This window comes from Astyanax mexicanus, chromosome 4, assembly GCF_023375975.1.
Source record: "Astyanax mexicanus isolate ESR-SI-001 chromosome 4, AstMex3_surface, whole genome shotgun sequence".
Taxonomy (NCBI): domain Eukaryota; kingdom Metazoa; phylum Chordata; class Actinopteri; order Characiformes; family Acestrorhamphidae; genus Astyanax; species Astyanax mexicanus.
Genome location: NC_064411.1, coordinates 30,875,368 through 30,891,433, shown reverse-complemented (window position 1 = coordinate 30,891,433; position 16,066 = coordinate 30,875,368). Strand labels below are relative to the sequence as shown.

The 16,066-nt window shown below is 38.4% G+C and overlaps 1 protein-coding gene across 1 annotated transcript in view; it reads right to left on the bottom strand.

Moving 5' to 3' along the window:
• Positions 1-10,451, bottom strand: part of znf407 (zinc finger protein 407) — a 42,908-nt gene extending 32,457 nt beyond the window's left edge. The window contains exons 1-2 of the mRNA XM_049476826.1: positions 10,363-10,451; positions 737-3,572 (exon numbers count right to left, since the gene is read on the bottom strand). Of these exons, the coding sequence (XP_049332783.1) occupies positions 737-3,545 (2,809 nt within the window). The 5' untranslated portion in view covers positions 3,546-3,572; positions 10,363-10,451. The remainder of the gene's footprint in view (positions 1-736; positions 3,573-10,362) is intronic.
• Between the last annotated feature and the right edge of the window lie 5,615 nt (positions 10,452-16,066).

Below are 16,066 nucleotides of genomic sequence, written 5' to 3'. Positions count from 1 at the left end.
TTAGATAGAAACCTGGAGAGGCATACAAGCCAGTGTCTTGCATCTACTATGAAACTTTGTGATTATCAGTGATGATCCAGCAAAGCTAGTATCAGGAAGATTGGGCTTTTGCGAATGATGCATGAATCAAGCCACATACAAGGTTCTCCTGAAAGAAAACGTTCTTCCTTCAACTCAACTGACAATGTTCCACAACTCTGAAGCCTGTTTTTTTTCCAAGAGGACAATGCTCCATGCCACACAGCTAGATCAATCAAGGTGTGGTTGAAGGACCACCACCAGATCAAGACCCTGTCATGGCCAACCAAATCTCCAAACCTAAACCCCACTAAAAACCTCTGGAATGTAATCAAGAGTAAGATGGATGTCACAAGTCTTCAAAATAAAGTTTTTGCGGCAAAAGCACTGTGAAAGACTGGTGGAGAGCACGTCAAGACACATGAAAGCTGCGATTAAAAAACAGGGTTATTCCAAAAAATATTCATTTCTGTACTTTTCTTGAGTGAAAACATTAGTGTTGTTGTTGTTTCTAAATAAATATGAACTTCTTGTGTACGCAAGATGCCAAAAAACATCCAAGTAACTGGGGACACAGTATGTGTACTTTGCAAAACCTTTTGTCCCTGTGTGTACTTTGGGGCAGCACTATGCTGGGCTAATTAAATATTTCGGAGATATAATTTGGTAAAAATAAAAATACATGTTTGTGCATACTGTGAGAAGCAGATGCTGGTACCTGTGTGTGTTCGCACATGAGCCAGGAAGGCCATGGAGTTGCTGCTCTTGCAGACCTTTCCGCAGTACTTGCAGACGCTGCCTTGATTCTCCTGTCGTTCTTTGTTAATTTGCTCGGTGTCCTCCAAAACATACTTATTAACCTCTCTCAACAGCTCCTCGTGCTTCTCTTTGATGTGCAGGAAAAGCTCCTGTTCAGTCGCACACGGCTCACTACAGCGCACACATTTGAAGCTGGCGCCCCCTTCAGGCAGCTCCTCAACGCTGCCCTGCTCGTTGCGCATGTGAGCGGCACTGCTCAGGTGTTGCTGCAAGTTGCTGTCCGTGTAGAACGACTTCCCGCACAGCAGGCAGTGGAAATTCTTCTCCTTAGATGGATGTTTCATGGAGATGTGGACATTCAATCCACTCAGGCCGTCCGCCAGGAATCCACAGTCTTCACAGCGGATACGCGGGTTAGCAGAAGCACCTTTGACCACAGTGCCCCCTACTGGTCTGAGATTTTTCCCTCCCTGTAGGCTCAGTGCGCTAGTAGTCGGTTTTGGCTCTCCTTCTGCCCCATCTTGTTGATCCTCTGTTTGTGCCTTTAGGGGAAAAATGCATTCGTCCAGTGTAGCAAATCTCAGAGGCGTATTTTCACCCACAGCTTTCAAATCCAGGGATTCTTCATCTTCATTTTCCTCCATGTCCTCCATTGTGGGTTCCTCTAGGATGTTTGACCCCTCCAAACTTTCATCTGGACTTTGGTTTGGTTCTTTGATCTCAGTGACACTTTCCAAGGTCACATCATTCTCTCCTCCCTCAGTTCCTCCTTCAGTTCCTTCGGGAGTTTTGGAAGAATCACTTGAGCCATTAGCTGAAGAACATTCTGGTGCGTGAGAACCTGTATCTTCAACAAGAGTCAGTTGATCATCTGGTGCTTGAACATCCATGCCCTGGCCTCCCGGCTCTGCTGAACTGCTCTTGAACCGCTCCTGCATGTACACCTCACGTTTCTGTTTGTGCTTTTCCGTTGCCATGTGTCGGGAAATCTCCCTGCGAGTCACGGCATAATAGCTGCACGCCAGGCACGCAAACTCAAAGTCCCGCATATGCTTGCGACGTATGTGGAGCATGAGTGACGACACGGAGTGGGCAACGAAATCACAGTGGCTGCACGAGTTCACGAGGTCATACTTGGTTTTCTTGCAAGGTGCCTCACTCTGACTTTCTTCCACGTCTTTGTCGCCTTCTTTTTCCTCTCCGGTGGCTCCCTCTGTTTGAACAGGCCATGCCGCATCCTCTTCACTCGCGTGTGCTGCCTGTTCGCCATCCAAGTGTAACACAGCCCCTCCATCCCCGCTCGCCTGTGCTTGCTTAACATGTTTCTTCGTCTCGCAGTGGCGGTCCATGTCCCCTTTAGTTACGCAGTAATAGTTGCAGAGTTTGCAGAAGAAGCTGTACAGGCGACTGTGCCTGCGGCGGATGTGCACGCTGAGGTTCGTGGGATTTGACGCCACAAGGCCGCAGTGGCTGCAGGTGGTCACGAGACTCGACTTCGGCCTTCCGCGCTTCTGTCTGTTAGGACGCAAGTTTTCTTCTGAGCTTTCCTGCAACTCTGGGACAGGTTCTGTTTGCCCTTTATCTTTCTTTTCCTCTGAAAGTAACACCAGAACATTTTCCACACAGTCTTGGTACAGCGGACTGATGTTTTTCTCATTGGCGGCATGCAGGTGGGACTCTTCCTCCAGGTGAGTCTGCATTGCTTCAGGTGTGCAGGTGTACTGGCACACCTTGCAGTGCACCATGCTCTCCGCGCCATGCTGCAGTTTCATGTGGTGGCTAAGCAGGTCAGTGGTGCTGGCTGTAAAAGAGCAGCTGTTGCACTGAAGCTCAGTGGTACCCCCTGAAGAAACAGACCTTTCAGCATTAGGAGGTGCTTCTTTCTTCTCTGACATTTTCTTTTTGTGCTTATTGCTCATGCAGTGCTTCTCATAATCGCACTTGGCCACACATGCGTATGAACAGCATTCACAGAAGTAGTTCATTTCCTTGGTGTGTCTTCTCTTAACGTGCATCTCAAGACTGGGCCTGTCTCGAAACACATGCCCACAGTGGGAGCATGCATGCAGGACTTTAGGCTTTGGACACCTTTTGCTGGTTCGCTTACCCTCAACCGCAGGTCTACAGGAAGAACCATTCTGGCTCTCCTCGTTCCCTGCATCTTCAGCAACCACATTCCCTTGATTCGTTTCTTCATTTCCTTCACCCAACAAAGGGTCAACCATCTCCAACAGAATGCGTGTAGGGCTGGTGCTGCCCCCTGCTGACTCCTCAGAGGGTTTCTGAGGTGCTTGAGCCACAGGCTGCTCCAATGTGCCTTCTATATGAGAACTGGAGGCAGTTTCTGATTGTTCCTGCGAGATCAGTAAAGTCACTATTTGCTCAGGCTGATGCAAGTCTCCCTGGTTCTCTTCAGAAGTGTTTTCCATCTCTTTAATGTCTTTAATATCAGAAACAGCTGACTCTTCACCATTCCTCTCAGGGACAGTTTCTGTTTGTGAGCTCAAAGCCCCCACCGAGTGTTTCCGTTTAGAGTGGATTTTTAGTGCAGTTGGCGTTTTTGCCACAAAATCACACAAAGAACAAGCACAGCTTTCTCTGTTCCCCAAAGATTCGTCCTGAGTTCCTTCATTTTCTTTAGACGAAGATGCATCCTCTGTGCCGGTGTTATCAGCCTTGGCCCTTTTAGGTTCAGAGAGGGTGTCCCCGTCTTCGCTGCTCTCAGCCATCTCTTTCCCTGACCGCAATTTCCTCTTTAACGGATCCATCCTGAATTAAAACTCCATCAGGCTCTCCTGTGGAACAGAAGAGAAATAAATCAATACACCAATAACACAGAACTAAGAGTTTCATTTGTACAATGGTAAAACACTGGATGTGAATGAATGGATCCCAACTCCCACAATAATATTGCGCTCTATAGAGAGGGACTAGTTAGTTTTGGTGGAGGATATGGCCCTAAAATGATATCACGATATTTCATGTTAAGTTTGCGGTAATGATATTCTTGGGGATATGATAAAACAAGGGAAAACTATAGACATTTGTCTATTTTGTAAACAGTTACTTACTTTTTTGCATTGCTTTTTATTGCATAAAGCAATAAAAGTGTAACAAAATAAAAAAATGTAAATGTATATATATTTAAATGGAGACATATTTTTTTGCAATTTTACTGCGCACAATATGGCACACCCCTACTTATTAGTATACTAAATAAGGCTGAAAACAACAAATTATTCGGAACATCATGCATCCTCAGTTGTTAGTGGCTAAGCCATGTTTATAGCCATGTTTTGTACAAAAAAAAAGAGTTCTGAAAAAATAAAATCTAATAAAAATTGCGCTGTTCATCAAACATTCTTTGACTGTTATGTTGCTTAGAATTCAGGATTGCACTGAATATTTGGCAACAGAATAAGTGAAAAGACTAATAATAACTTATACAAATAGTGAAAGTAAAGTAACACTAATCACAATCAATGACTAATATATTTTATGTCTTATTACAGTATTTCCTTTAATATTAGCATTTTTTTTAACAGCAGCGGCAGGCCGCACCCCTCCCCCTTTCTTCCCTGTGGCCCCTGTCAGCACTGCGTTTATTAAAGCACTGCTTTCGACAGTGATCCAACAAATGGCAGATTTAAGTTCATTTTTGTGCTGTACTCCCATTAGCTAAACATAGTAAAGCATTCACCATCATTTATCGTGCTTTGGATAAGTTTACTAGCCAATTGTTTACAAACTGGCTGTTTTATAGCTGAACTATACAAGCATAACAGGGCTAGGACAGTAACTATGTAACTAATAACTGGCTGACTTTCTCTGCAAAACAAAATATTTGACTAGAGTTGCATTTTAGTAGCATTTAGGTAAATTTATGATTAGAATAGTATAACTGAGGTAAACTTAAGACAAAATTTGCACTACTGAGGTAAATATATGGTTATGTAGCACTCCTGAGGTAGAAGTATGGTTAGAATAGCATTACTGAGGTAAATCTATGATTAAATTTGCACTACTGAGGTAAAATTATGACTAAACTTGCACTACTGAGGTAAATGTATAATTATACTAGCACTTCTGAGGTAAACGTATGGTTAGAATAGCATTACTGAGGTAAATTTATGACTAACTTGGCACTAATGACGTAAATGTACAGTTATAGTGCCACTCCTGATGTAGATGTATTGTTAGAATAGCATTACTGACGTAAATGTATGATTAACTTGCCAATACTAACGTAAATGTATGGTTATAGTAGCACTCCTGATGTAGATGTATCATTAGAATAGCATTACTGAGGTAAATGTATGACTTAATCTGAGGTAAATGTATAGTTATAGTAGCACTCCTGAGGTACATGTATTGTTAGAATAACATTACTGAGGTAAATGTATGGCTAAATTTTCACTAGTGAGTTAAATGTAAGGTTAGAGTAACACTCTTGAGGTAAAACTATGGTAAGAATAGCACTACTGAGGTAAATTTCTGATTAGAGTAGCACTGCTGAGGTAGATTTCTTATTAAAAAAGCAATATTGAGGTACATTTATGATCATTGTAGCATTGCTGAGGTAGAATTAAAATTAGTGTAGCACTACTGGGGTAGATTTATGATTAGAATAGCCCTATTGACGTAAATATATTGTACTTTATATAAAAAGAAAACATTAAGACTATTTAATTTATTAAATGGTGAAAAAGTGACAAAATCCATTCCTTAACACACTACTGGATTTCACAGCATCACTATTATTATATATTATATATCACACATAGTAACTATTACTTATGTCATGGGCAGCTGTTCATGCCTGGCGCTGAGTAATAAGAGACTCACATTGCATTATGGTCCACGATCAGTTCATGTACTGATCTACAATGTTAACTGTAAATTAAAAGTGCATTGTGGGACATTATTGTGCCCTTAAAATCACATTTGAATCCATTCTGACCCTCAGAGGAAACTAGCAGATGTACTCCTTTTTGATTTAAAATATAAACAGTGAGTCACTTCTAGTGTTGATTTCTAAAGGCCTTTGTTACAAAAACTAAAAAATAATATAAAATTGTTTATTTGCATTGATATAATGAAAAACAATGTTCAATATTCATAGGACAGTGAAACACAGAGACACTGGAATTCTGTAATTTTTCCAAACCAAAATTACTTTTTAGGTTTTAATATGTATTTTGTTATTTTAATATTACTTTTAAGTATTATTTTATATTACTGACTGTAGAAAACATGGATGCTGAGGTGGGCGATATCATAAAAATAGTGTTTCACAATTCTCAAAGATCTTTTCACGATAAACACAATCTTTATCACAATTATGACAGGCAGAAAAAATGTATCGTTACCAGCAGATTCTTAAAAACAGTTGTTCAAATACAATCTTTAACATAGTACAATTATTTCTATTTCAAAACTGGCTGAACTTCAAACAACTTCTTCGAAACAAGACTAATTACAAGCTGAATTGTGCTGTCCAAGTTTTGTCCAAGTCATTTGTTTGAGATGCTTCTGCATTAGACTCTGCTGCCCTCTAGTGTTCAATCACCAACAACTGAATATAAATATCATATTTTACTATAGTGAGCCATCAGTATTTTAAAACCCCATATCAAAACCTTTCGGACAGTATGGAACATGCCAACAAAATAAACTTCACTGTTTATTTTATTATTTTGATTGCATCAGTACGAAATCAATATATTTTACATTACTTATAAAGCTGGGAGAGCATGGAAAATACCCACAACTCCAGTGTTTCTTTTATTACTTTGGTTTTTATTTGATTGCATCAGTATGAACCTGATATATTTTACGTTATGTCCACTCAATTTCATTTCACTTAATAATTTACATTTATTTATAAATTTTAGTCCTGTAACACATTTCAAAAAAGCTGGGAGAGTATGGAAAATACCAACAAAATGAACTCCAGTGTTTTTCATACTTTGCTTTACATTACTAAATTGATTGCAGACAGTATTAACCCAATATATTTTACATTTTATCTGCTCAACCTTTATCCACTCAACTCATTTATTAATATACATCCCTTTCTGCAATGTAAGGCCTACAGCACATTCCATAAAAAAATTCCCACTTTTTAATTTTGCATTCCTACTCACATCCGTTATCCATTCCCATACACAAATGATCTACTTAAATACTGATTTGTCTAACTCTGTATTATAGAGCTTAATTACATGTTTTCCAAAGTATCTCTTGTCCATGTGGGTCTGTTAGTTCATAATGGAGTACTGTCTTAGTGATCAGAGATCACAGGTGTCCATTTTCGTTTTTTTTTAGCTTGTGCTTTCTAATTTCCTCCCATTTATCTCCCCAGTTTAGCTAAACCAGTTGTCCCACCCTTTTAACTGTTACTCAGCAGTATAAGTGATTCCACTTCACAAGGAGGGTGAAGACTAGCACTCGCATCCTCCAACACATGTGAAGTCAGCCACCGCCTCTTTTCTAACTGCTCCTGATGCAGCATTACCGAGTAGCCAGTGCACTCGAAGGAAAGCGCAGCGACTAGGGTTGCAACGGTATGAGATTTTCACTGTATGATAACCGTCTCAGAAAATACCGCGGTATCACGGTTATCACGGTATCACAGTTTGTTACATATATTATTAAACTGACCCTTAAAGAAATTACAACAAAGGTTTTTTTGTTCAATTAACTATTTATTGTAGAAACTACACCATCAGGTGAAGGAAACCATTTTTTTCCACTACTCTTAAGGGCATTAAGAGTGTATATAAAAAATATATATCTAAATATATAATATATATACACACATACACACACGTGTCACACATTACATGTCCTCTAAGAAGTAAAGATCCTGTATTTAAAATATTCAGTACAATTATTTAAGTTTAAATTATTTAATATCTGATAAACTGAGCCTGGGTCAGTGTCTGATCAACAACTGTTGTAAACGTCCATTTTACTGCCAAGTTGGTATATAACCAGATACTGCAGAAAAAGGGGATTTATTTCTGACATGATCCTCACAATAGAGATTTCTATTTTAAGGCTTTCACACCGAGTCTGGTTTTAACACATGAAAAACAGGCACGTCAGAATTTGAAAATGAAATGAACGCATGTAAATGAATGGCGTCTTTCACATCCAGTCCGGCGAGCACCTTTACACGGACACGTGAATCCATCGTAGCACGCACTTCACGCCTGTACCTTTTCATGCCCAAATTTCGGATTACTCAGCGCTTTTGCGGGCGCTTACTGCATGGGTTGTGCACGACTACAAAGAGGTTTTATTTAGGTTCAGATTAAAATTATAAACTAAACACATACTTTGCGCTGCACAGCGGGATGGTGTTCACGGAGATGGGAGAACAGGTTTGACGTATGTCCACCTTTAGCTGTGACTTTACGGCCACATTGATTACAAATCGGATAACCATCCTGCGTTCGGCGGGTATCCGAAATAGTCCCACACTGCTGATTTTAGTTTAGCCTTTTTTTAGGCGGACGGAGATTTGTTTAGTCTGATGCACTTTCTGCTGTTCTCACCGCTGTGTGCCGAGCAGCTGAAGCGGAGCAGAGTTGCGCATGCGCGGGTGAGTTTCTCCGCTGGCTTGCCTTTTACCGGTAATAAGCAAACACACACGGTATGATAACCGTGCATTTTAATACCATGGTATACCGTGAAACCGGTTACCGCTGCAACCCTAGCAGCGACTCGTTTTCGATACATCAGCTCACAGACCCATTGTGCCAATGACCGGAATCACTGATTCGAGTTCCGGTCATGCAGCTTGCCATTGGCTATCAAAGTCCTGAAGGGACAATTGACCTTGCTCTCTCTGGGTGGGTAGATGGCATTCTTTCCCCTCATCACTCCAAAGGGTGATGTCACTTAGCACGAGGCGTCTGTGAGCTGATGTATTAGAACCGAATCGCTGCGCTTTCCTCCGAGCGCGCTGTGATGCTACTCAGCAATGCTGCATCCATTTGACAAAAGGTAGAGTCTGACTTCACATGGTTTAGAGAAGGGGTGTGCTAGTCACTAGTGATAGGAGAAGTCCTAAGAGTGGGTTGCGTAATTGGGCGTGTAAATTGGGGAGAAAATGGGAAAAAATAAAAAAGAAAGGAAAAAAGTGCTGTATTACAGAATGCTGGTGGAGAACAGAGTTGTACTCGTTATCATGTTTCACTACAGACCACTAAAGTCCATTTCACACCAGATTTCTCCTTTAAGCACTCACTGAATCCTCAATATGCTTTAAGAAAAAGCATATTGTCAATATGATAAGAAATTATATTACAATACAAAAAGCATCGCCATGTCACCAAGCTCTAGTAGTAAACTGGCTACAATATATAATTTACTGTTATTAATTATTCACCACTAGCTCAAAACTAGTTTACATAAATGAGTTAGCTAGGTAAACAGTTGAGGATAGACTGTAAGCCAGTTATTAATAGTGATTAGATTATAATCTGATTGTGGATTTAGATTATAATCGCCACAGTATTTAGGATACAGCCAGGAACGCTCTCTAACGATTATTTTTCCAAAATTCCCTTTAACATTTAATTGTAGAGAAATGGCATATTAGGCTTCATACAGGCGTTATAACCCCCTACAGCAGAAACACCAGCAGCTTTAGCCCCGCTGACCGCCGCACTACTGAACCATAAGCCGGTGTTCTGTCAATTTCTGCGACCTTGACAAACCGTGCTACCCTTCTGTACTCAAAGATAAAAATACATAAATAAATAAATTAATATAAACAAACAATAGATGAAGTTCGCGGTAATATTTTAGAATAGTCCGAATTGCTGTATCAAAGTGAAGTTAAGGCAATAAAGGTGATTAGAACCCGTTTTATTGTTATTTTTTGTTATATATTTTTTTATAATTTTTATTGTATTTGTTTTTTACACGGTGGTTACACTCAAGCAAAATGTCAGTGATCTTATATTGTATAATGCACCCAAGAAAACTAAATTTTGAGGAAAAACACATGCGAATAGTAAAAAAACAAATAAATAAATGACAATTACGCATGCGCAGAGCCGCTAAGTAGCACGTTTCGATGGGTAGTGCATCTCGGCAGAACACCGGCACCGGTCTTAGAGGAGGCTAGGCTAGCTAACTTTATCTAAATTCTTCAGTGCTGGTTCCTCCAGCCCTTATCTTCACCCCGTTTATAAACCACGCGCTCATGAAGAGATAGAGGCGCTGCAGAGAGTTTATTAAAACCCGGATCATTTATTTAATCATCTAAACGATCCACCAGCTCAGCGCCTCAACCGCCAGCGGACACACTTCCTATTGACATCAAATGCTGAGCGGCGTGCTGACTGACCAATAGCAACAGCTAAATCGACGCCCCCGTCCAATAGGACCGCAGCGGGGGCGGGACTTAATGCTCAGGCTGAGAAACGACGGCAGCGCAGAGGCCCAAAAAGTCTTCCTAACGACCTCCAATAATCCGCTCTTTAAGCGGCTCCAAACCGACCACAGACCGGTCCGGACCGAACCCGCGGCCCGACCGCAGCGCTCCCGAACCCGCCTCGCCTTATTTACCTCTTATTCCACGCGATTTCTCTCACTCCGCGCTTTCTGCTCCGGTCACCAGCGGCGCGCCGTACAGCGCCTGTGACGTCACATCCCTGCCCTGCGTCAATAAAGGGCCCCTCCAAATGTATAATAAAATTACAATTTATTATTATTATTATTATTATTATTATTATTATTATTATTATTATTATTATTATTATTATTAATATTATTATTGTTAATCAGAATAAACAAAAAAGTTTACCTTGAATCAGCTTCATATAACATTAGAATACTAAACCCAAATAATCATAAAGTAAGTAGTGAGTGAGTGTGTCTACCTGTAAAACTCTATATAGCATTAAAGTAACCATAAATAATCAAAAAGTCAGTGGTGAGTGAGTGTGTCTATCTGCAAAACTCTATATAGTATTAAAATAACACCAAATAATCATAAAGAAAGTAGTACGTAAATATGTTTACCTGTAAAACTCTATATAGTATTAAAATAACCCCAAATAATCATAAAGTCAGTGCTGAGTGAGTGTTTCTATCTGTAAAACTATATATAGTATTAAAATAACACCAAATAATCATAAAGTCAGTGCTGAGTGAGTGTTTCTATCTGTAAAACTATATATAGTATTAAAATAACACCAAATAATCATAAAGTCAGTGCTGAGTGAGTGTTTCTATCTGTAAAACTATATATAGTATTAAAATAACACCAAATAATCATAAAGTCAGTGCTGAGTGAGTGTGTCTATCTGTAAAACTATAGATAGTATTAAAATAACTCCAAATAATCATAAAGTAAGTGGTACATAAATATGTCTACCTGTAAAACTCTATATAGTATTAAAACAACCCCAAATAATCACAGTCAGGTGTGTGTCTACCTGTAAAACTCTATATAGTATTAAAATAACCCCAAATAATCATAAAGTCAGTGGTAAGATTGTCTACCTGTAAAACTATATATAGTATTAAAATAACACCAAATAATCATAAAATCAGTGGTGAGTGAGTGTGTCTACCTGTAAAACTATATATAGCATTAAAATAACCTCAAATAATAATAGTCAGTGGTGAGTGAGTGTGTCTACCTGTGATAAACTATAAACATTAGAATAAACCCAAATCAGCATAAAGCCTGTGGTCGTTTTGGGTTTACTTGTAAAAAGCTATATAACACTAGAATAAATCCAAATAAACATGAAATCAGGGGTTGGGTTTACCTGTAAAACCCTATATATAATTAAAATAAACTCAAATAAACATAAAGTCAAATAAAGTCACATTTTGCTGACCTTATGGCCTACTGCCCACAATCTTTTAATTAGAAGGCACTGTAGTGATTAGTGCATCTGTATCCGAATAAAAAAGTAACAATACTTCCTGAAATCGACAAATATGGACAGCTGACTGCTAAGTTTGAATGTTTAGCTGTGGTATCTTTAGCTCAGCTCAGACATGACTGGCTGAATAGGTAGCATTTTCTACATTTCAGACATAGCAACTGTTCTAGAACTAAGATTCCACTTTGCATTGCATTGTGGGATAATAGTGTTCATTAAACCACACTAAAAAGCCAACTGGTTTTAAGTTTGTATCACAGATATTTGAGTATAGTCAATCCATATGTAATGGAATGGAATGTAGGGCCGTGAATAATTCAGAATGTTTGCAACTGTCACTAATTTCACATAATTTGGCCGTCCTTGTTGTGCAGCTTACCATTACAGGATGGATGCATGCATGACAGAAAAAAAAGTAAACAAGCTGAGAAAATATGATTTTTTGTAGTCCAAAGTCTAATCAAAATGATAAACAGAAAATGTGGTTACGAGTTAGTATAACGTCCCCAGCTAGATGAATACTAACATTATGAAAAAGTTAAAAGTAACATTCCCAAAACTACAAATTAAGTGACGTTACCAAAACATGTAAAAACAAATTGACAGACTGAACTTTCTGTGAACATTAGTTAATATAACTTTCTACTAACTAAAAATGATTAGCTGAGGTATTGGTATTTCAATACTAATAGATAGCACAACATTCTATGTATACTGCAATCCTTTTAAATACAACGATAATAACCTAAAATAAACATGAATTTTATTTTATCTTTGGTATGCCTTATTTCATTTTATTCCATCATCCATCATAAATGATCATGCATTCAACTTTAAAAACTCAACATCCTAAACAATCAATCAAACCACAAGTCTACTGAAATAAGCCACGCCCCATGCACTAACATCTTCTGGCAAAAGCCCAACTGGATAGGAAATCGAACATTATTGTTAGATTTAGTGTTGATGTGTGTGACACAGAGACATTTATGGAAATTTAATTTTACACGGGATGCAACATTTAATTGTCAAAGAAAGGACTATTCTGAATCTACGCAACTGTTGTTAACTCTAGTCTGAAGTCTTGACTCTCAAGCAGTCAAGCCCGTGTCTTAAACATTAAAGGAGAAATCCAGTATAAAAATGGACCTGGGTTGTAGTGAAACATGATAACAAGTATGAATTTTTGTCAAATAGCCCACCTCCATTCTCAACCAGCATTCCCAAATACAATGCTTTTAGCTGATGCTTCTAACGGGCTCACAATGCTAGTGACAGGGGCATAGTGTTATGCATGCTCAGAAATCACTATTTTTACACCTCTTAGGCTCATGCCTTTTTCGTTATATTTGTATTTCTGATCATTTTATTGGAGAGTTAATTGATTAAGCCTATAAGTTGATTATGTTTACCATGTTTAGAAGCACCGTTGACTTCCCTGAGAACGAAGGCATATGGGATGAACCAAACAAAGACTGTTTGTTATTAGCAACAATTCCAAACATCAGGGTCAGCGATGTGTCGGTACACTTTTGTACTGGCAACACAAGTACATAAAAATCTTATAGCAACATACAGTGTGCTGCTCTCCAGCTGTTACATTACATTACATTACAAAGGCATGGCTACAGAAAAAGAGGGTACAGGACTGACCTGCCTGCAGTCCTGACATGTCCCAAACAGAGAACGTGTGGAGGAGTTTGAATCGAAAAAGTAAGACAACTACCTTTAATTTTAAAACAGGTTTGCAGGAATAATAGGACAAAAGAACACCTGAAACACTTCACCACTTGGTGTATCTTCAGTGACAAAATGTCTAAATGTAAGTGTTGTGAGAGAGAAACATTTAAAAGGATTTTTGCAGCCAGCATCTTTCGCAAACTAGTGTTTTACATTGTATAGTGACTGGATATATACCAATTTTTACAAAAGTCTTCCTCTATCAACCAATGAGATGCAAACAAGGAGGATTTAATCCAATCCAAAGAAATGGAAATAAGGAGGAATGTATTAAATATGGAATTTTAGATATATTAAGGCAGATTAAGGCAAAAAAATAATAATTGTAAGAAATCGACGTAAATCAGTAGTTGAAGTTTGAAAAAAAGTACATTTTCCCAATTTCCCAGTTCTAGGAAGTTTTAACTAAATGCGGTTCCAATGCCGTGAATTTGGCTACATTGATCGTAATCAGGTTTATAGGCAAATTCCATAACTGCTCAAAAATTTAAAAATTGAGAAACAATGAAGCAAAACACCCTGAAGCCAGGTGTGTGAATGGACTGAGCCTATGAAGCTAGGTCAAAGCAAGTCCACCAAAATTAAATACATTTTTTAAAAAATGTAAAATTTGGACACAAACCAATTGTAGGTATGCAAGTCACATGTTTTGCTCTAAATGAAAACATAACTGTATTTTACCATCAGCCATTCTTTTTTTTAACTATTAAAGCACCCTCAACTCTAATCCTCTGCTAAAAAATACACAACACATTTTATCACAAACAAGGGAGACATCATTTCGCATTTGCTAAGAGAAAAGGTACCATAGTGGCAAAGTTTCAATGAATTCATTTATTTTGAACAAATGAGTCATGTTGAACACTGAACAAAAGTACTGATCCACCGACCAGGTCAAAAGAATTTGGCCTCTAGTTTTTATTGCAAATTTTGCAATTCCCCTTAAACCAGGGCTGAGCTCATTACATGGCCATTGCTTCAAACACAGTGCGTATCCCTGCAGGTTCTGGAAATGACGTTGCATTCTGTTGCCAGGTGAAGCCAGCGGAACCCATTCCGAAGTTTTTTTTTTTCTTTCTTTTTTTTTTTTTTTACATCAAAAGGCACATCGGTAGGACGAAGGTAGCAGAGCACAGTGTTCGCAAGTCAGCAGCAAATCCACTTCACCGCCTTCACAAAGCAAAACAGAAAGGCCTCGAAACCAAACATTCTGTTGGGGGGTGTGGGGGGGCAAAAACAACAAATACACAACAATACACAACCCATGGTGTGTGAAGAGGTGGAGAAATGCTGAGTGACGTGACTCATCCCTCATCCTGAGCGGCTCAACCTGCAGATGAAGCTCCACAGAACGAAAAAAAAAAAAAAAACACGCCATCATTATGATCATGATGTTCCTTTAAAAGGCCCGTTTCACAGAAGCTCAGGAAATAAACACACGCACTCAAACTCGAGCTGGAGGCGGACATTAGGGACGTGAGGCTCATGTACACACACACGTAGAAACTGCGAGATCCTGCCAGTTGTGTTTGGTGTGTTTGGGTGGCAGTTATATGAACAAAAGGGAGGAAAGAAATAAATAAAAATGCTTGCATTGCCTTATGCTCAACAAGGCGGCTTAATTAAATTAAAACTTTTTTTTTGTTATCCAGTAAGGCAATCAACCTCTAAAGGAATGTCAGAATAATTCCAGCATTTTCCTGCTTTCTTCGTCCTCTCAGTACAGTACAAAGGTGAAGATGTGGATTACAGAAAGAAGAGAGTGGTGGTACATTCCTGCTAGGTAGAAGCTCCTTTTACAGCAATACAGCAGTTTTGACTCAGAGAGATAAAACGACATTAACATCATATATTAAGGTCAATTAAAGTTGATTGGTACAGGTTTAGAGCCACAAATGGAAATTAAAGAGACAAACAAATGGTAAATTTCTGCAATAATTCAGATTAATTTTGACTGTTTGGATTTACATTGATTTTTCCCTACACACATGAAAATATCCTTGTATAGCTCAACTTTCCAATTTGACATTATGTTCCAATCACTCTTATTTCACTCTTTTAAAAAATTGTAATTACTTTCCCTAAGTTTCCTGAAGTTTATTTTGAAATATGCTGGCATTTATACCCGTCACAAAAACTACATTTTATGGCCGATAAATTGTCCCAGAAATTATTGTGATAAATAATAGACCACATTAATGTTTATTAACACTAATATAATAACATAACAATGCAAGTTCACCCTTCTAAAGAGTAATTAACTTAAGTATTTGCAATATGCACATTTTAAACACCCTAATTAAATAAGACATAACATAATTGAGCTTGTATAACTAACAAAAAATAAAAGCATAAAAATGTATCTAGGTAAACAAAATTGAGGCCATGTCCATGTTTTATTTTACGAGAGCATGATGTGAAAACAAGTCGTTAATTCAAGATACTGAGTCAAAATGTTGACATACTGCTTAAAAAAAAAAGAAAAAAAAAGAAAAAAAATGAAATGCCACTGCTACCTAGCAGGAATGCACTGAAAAAAAAAAATTAAATACCCTTAATGACTTTTATTTTGACATCGTATTCAAGAATGATTTCTACACTCTGAAACTGAGAAGCGTGAAGAGGGGAAAAAG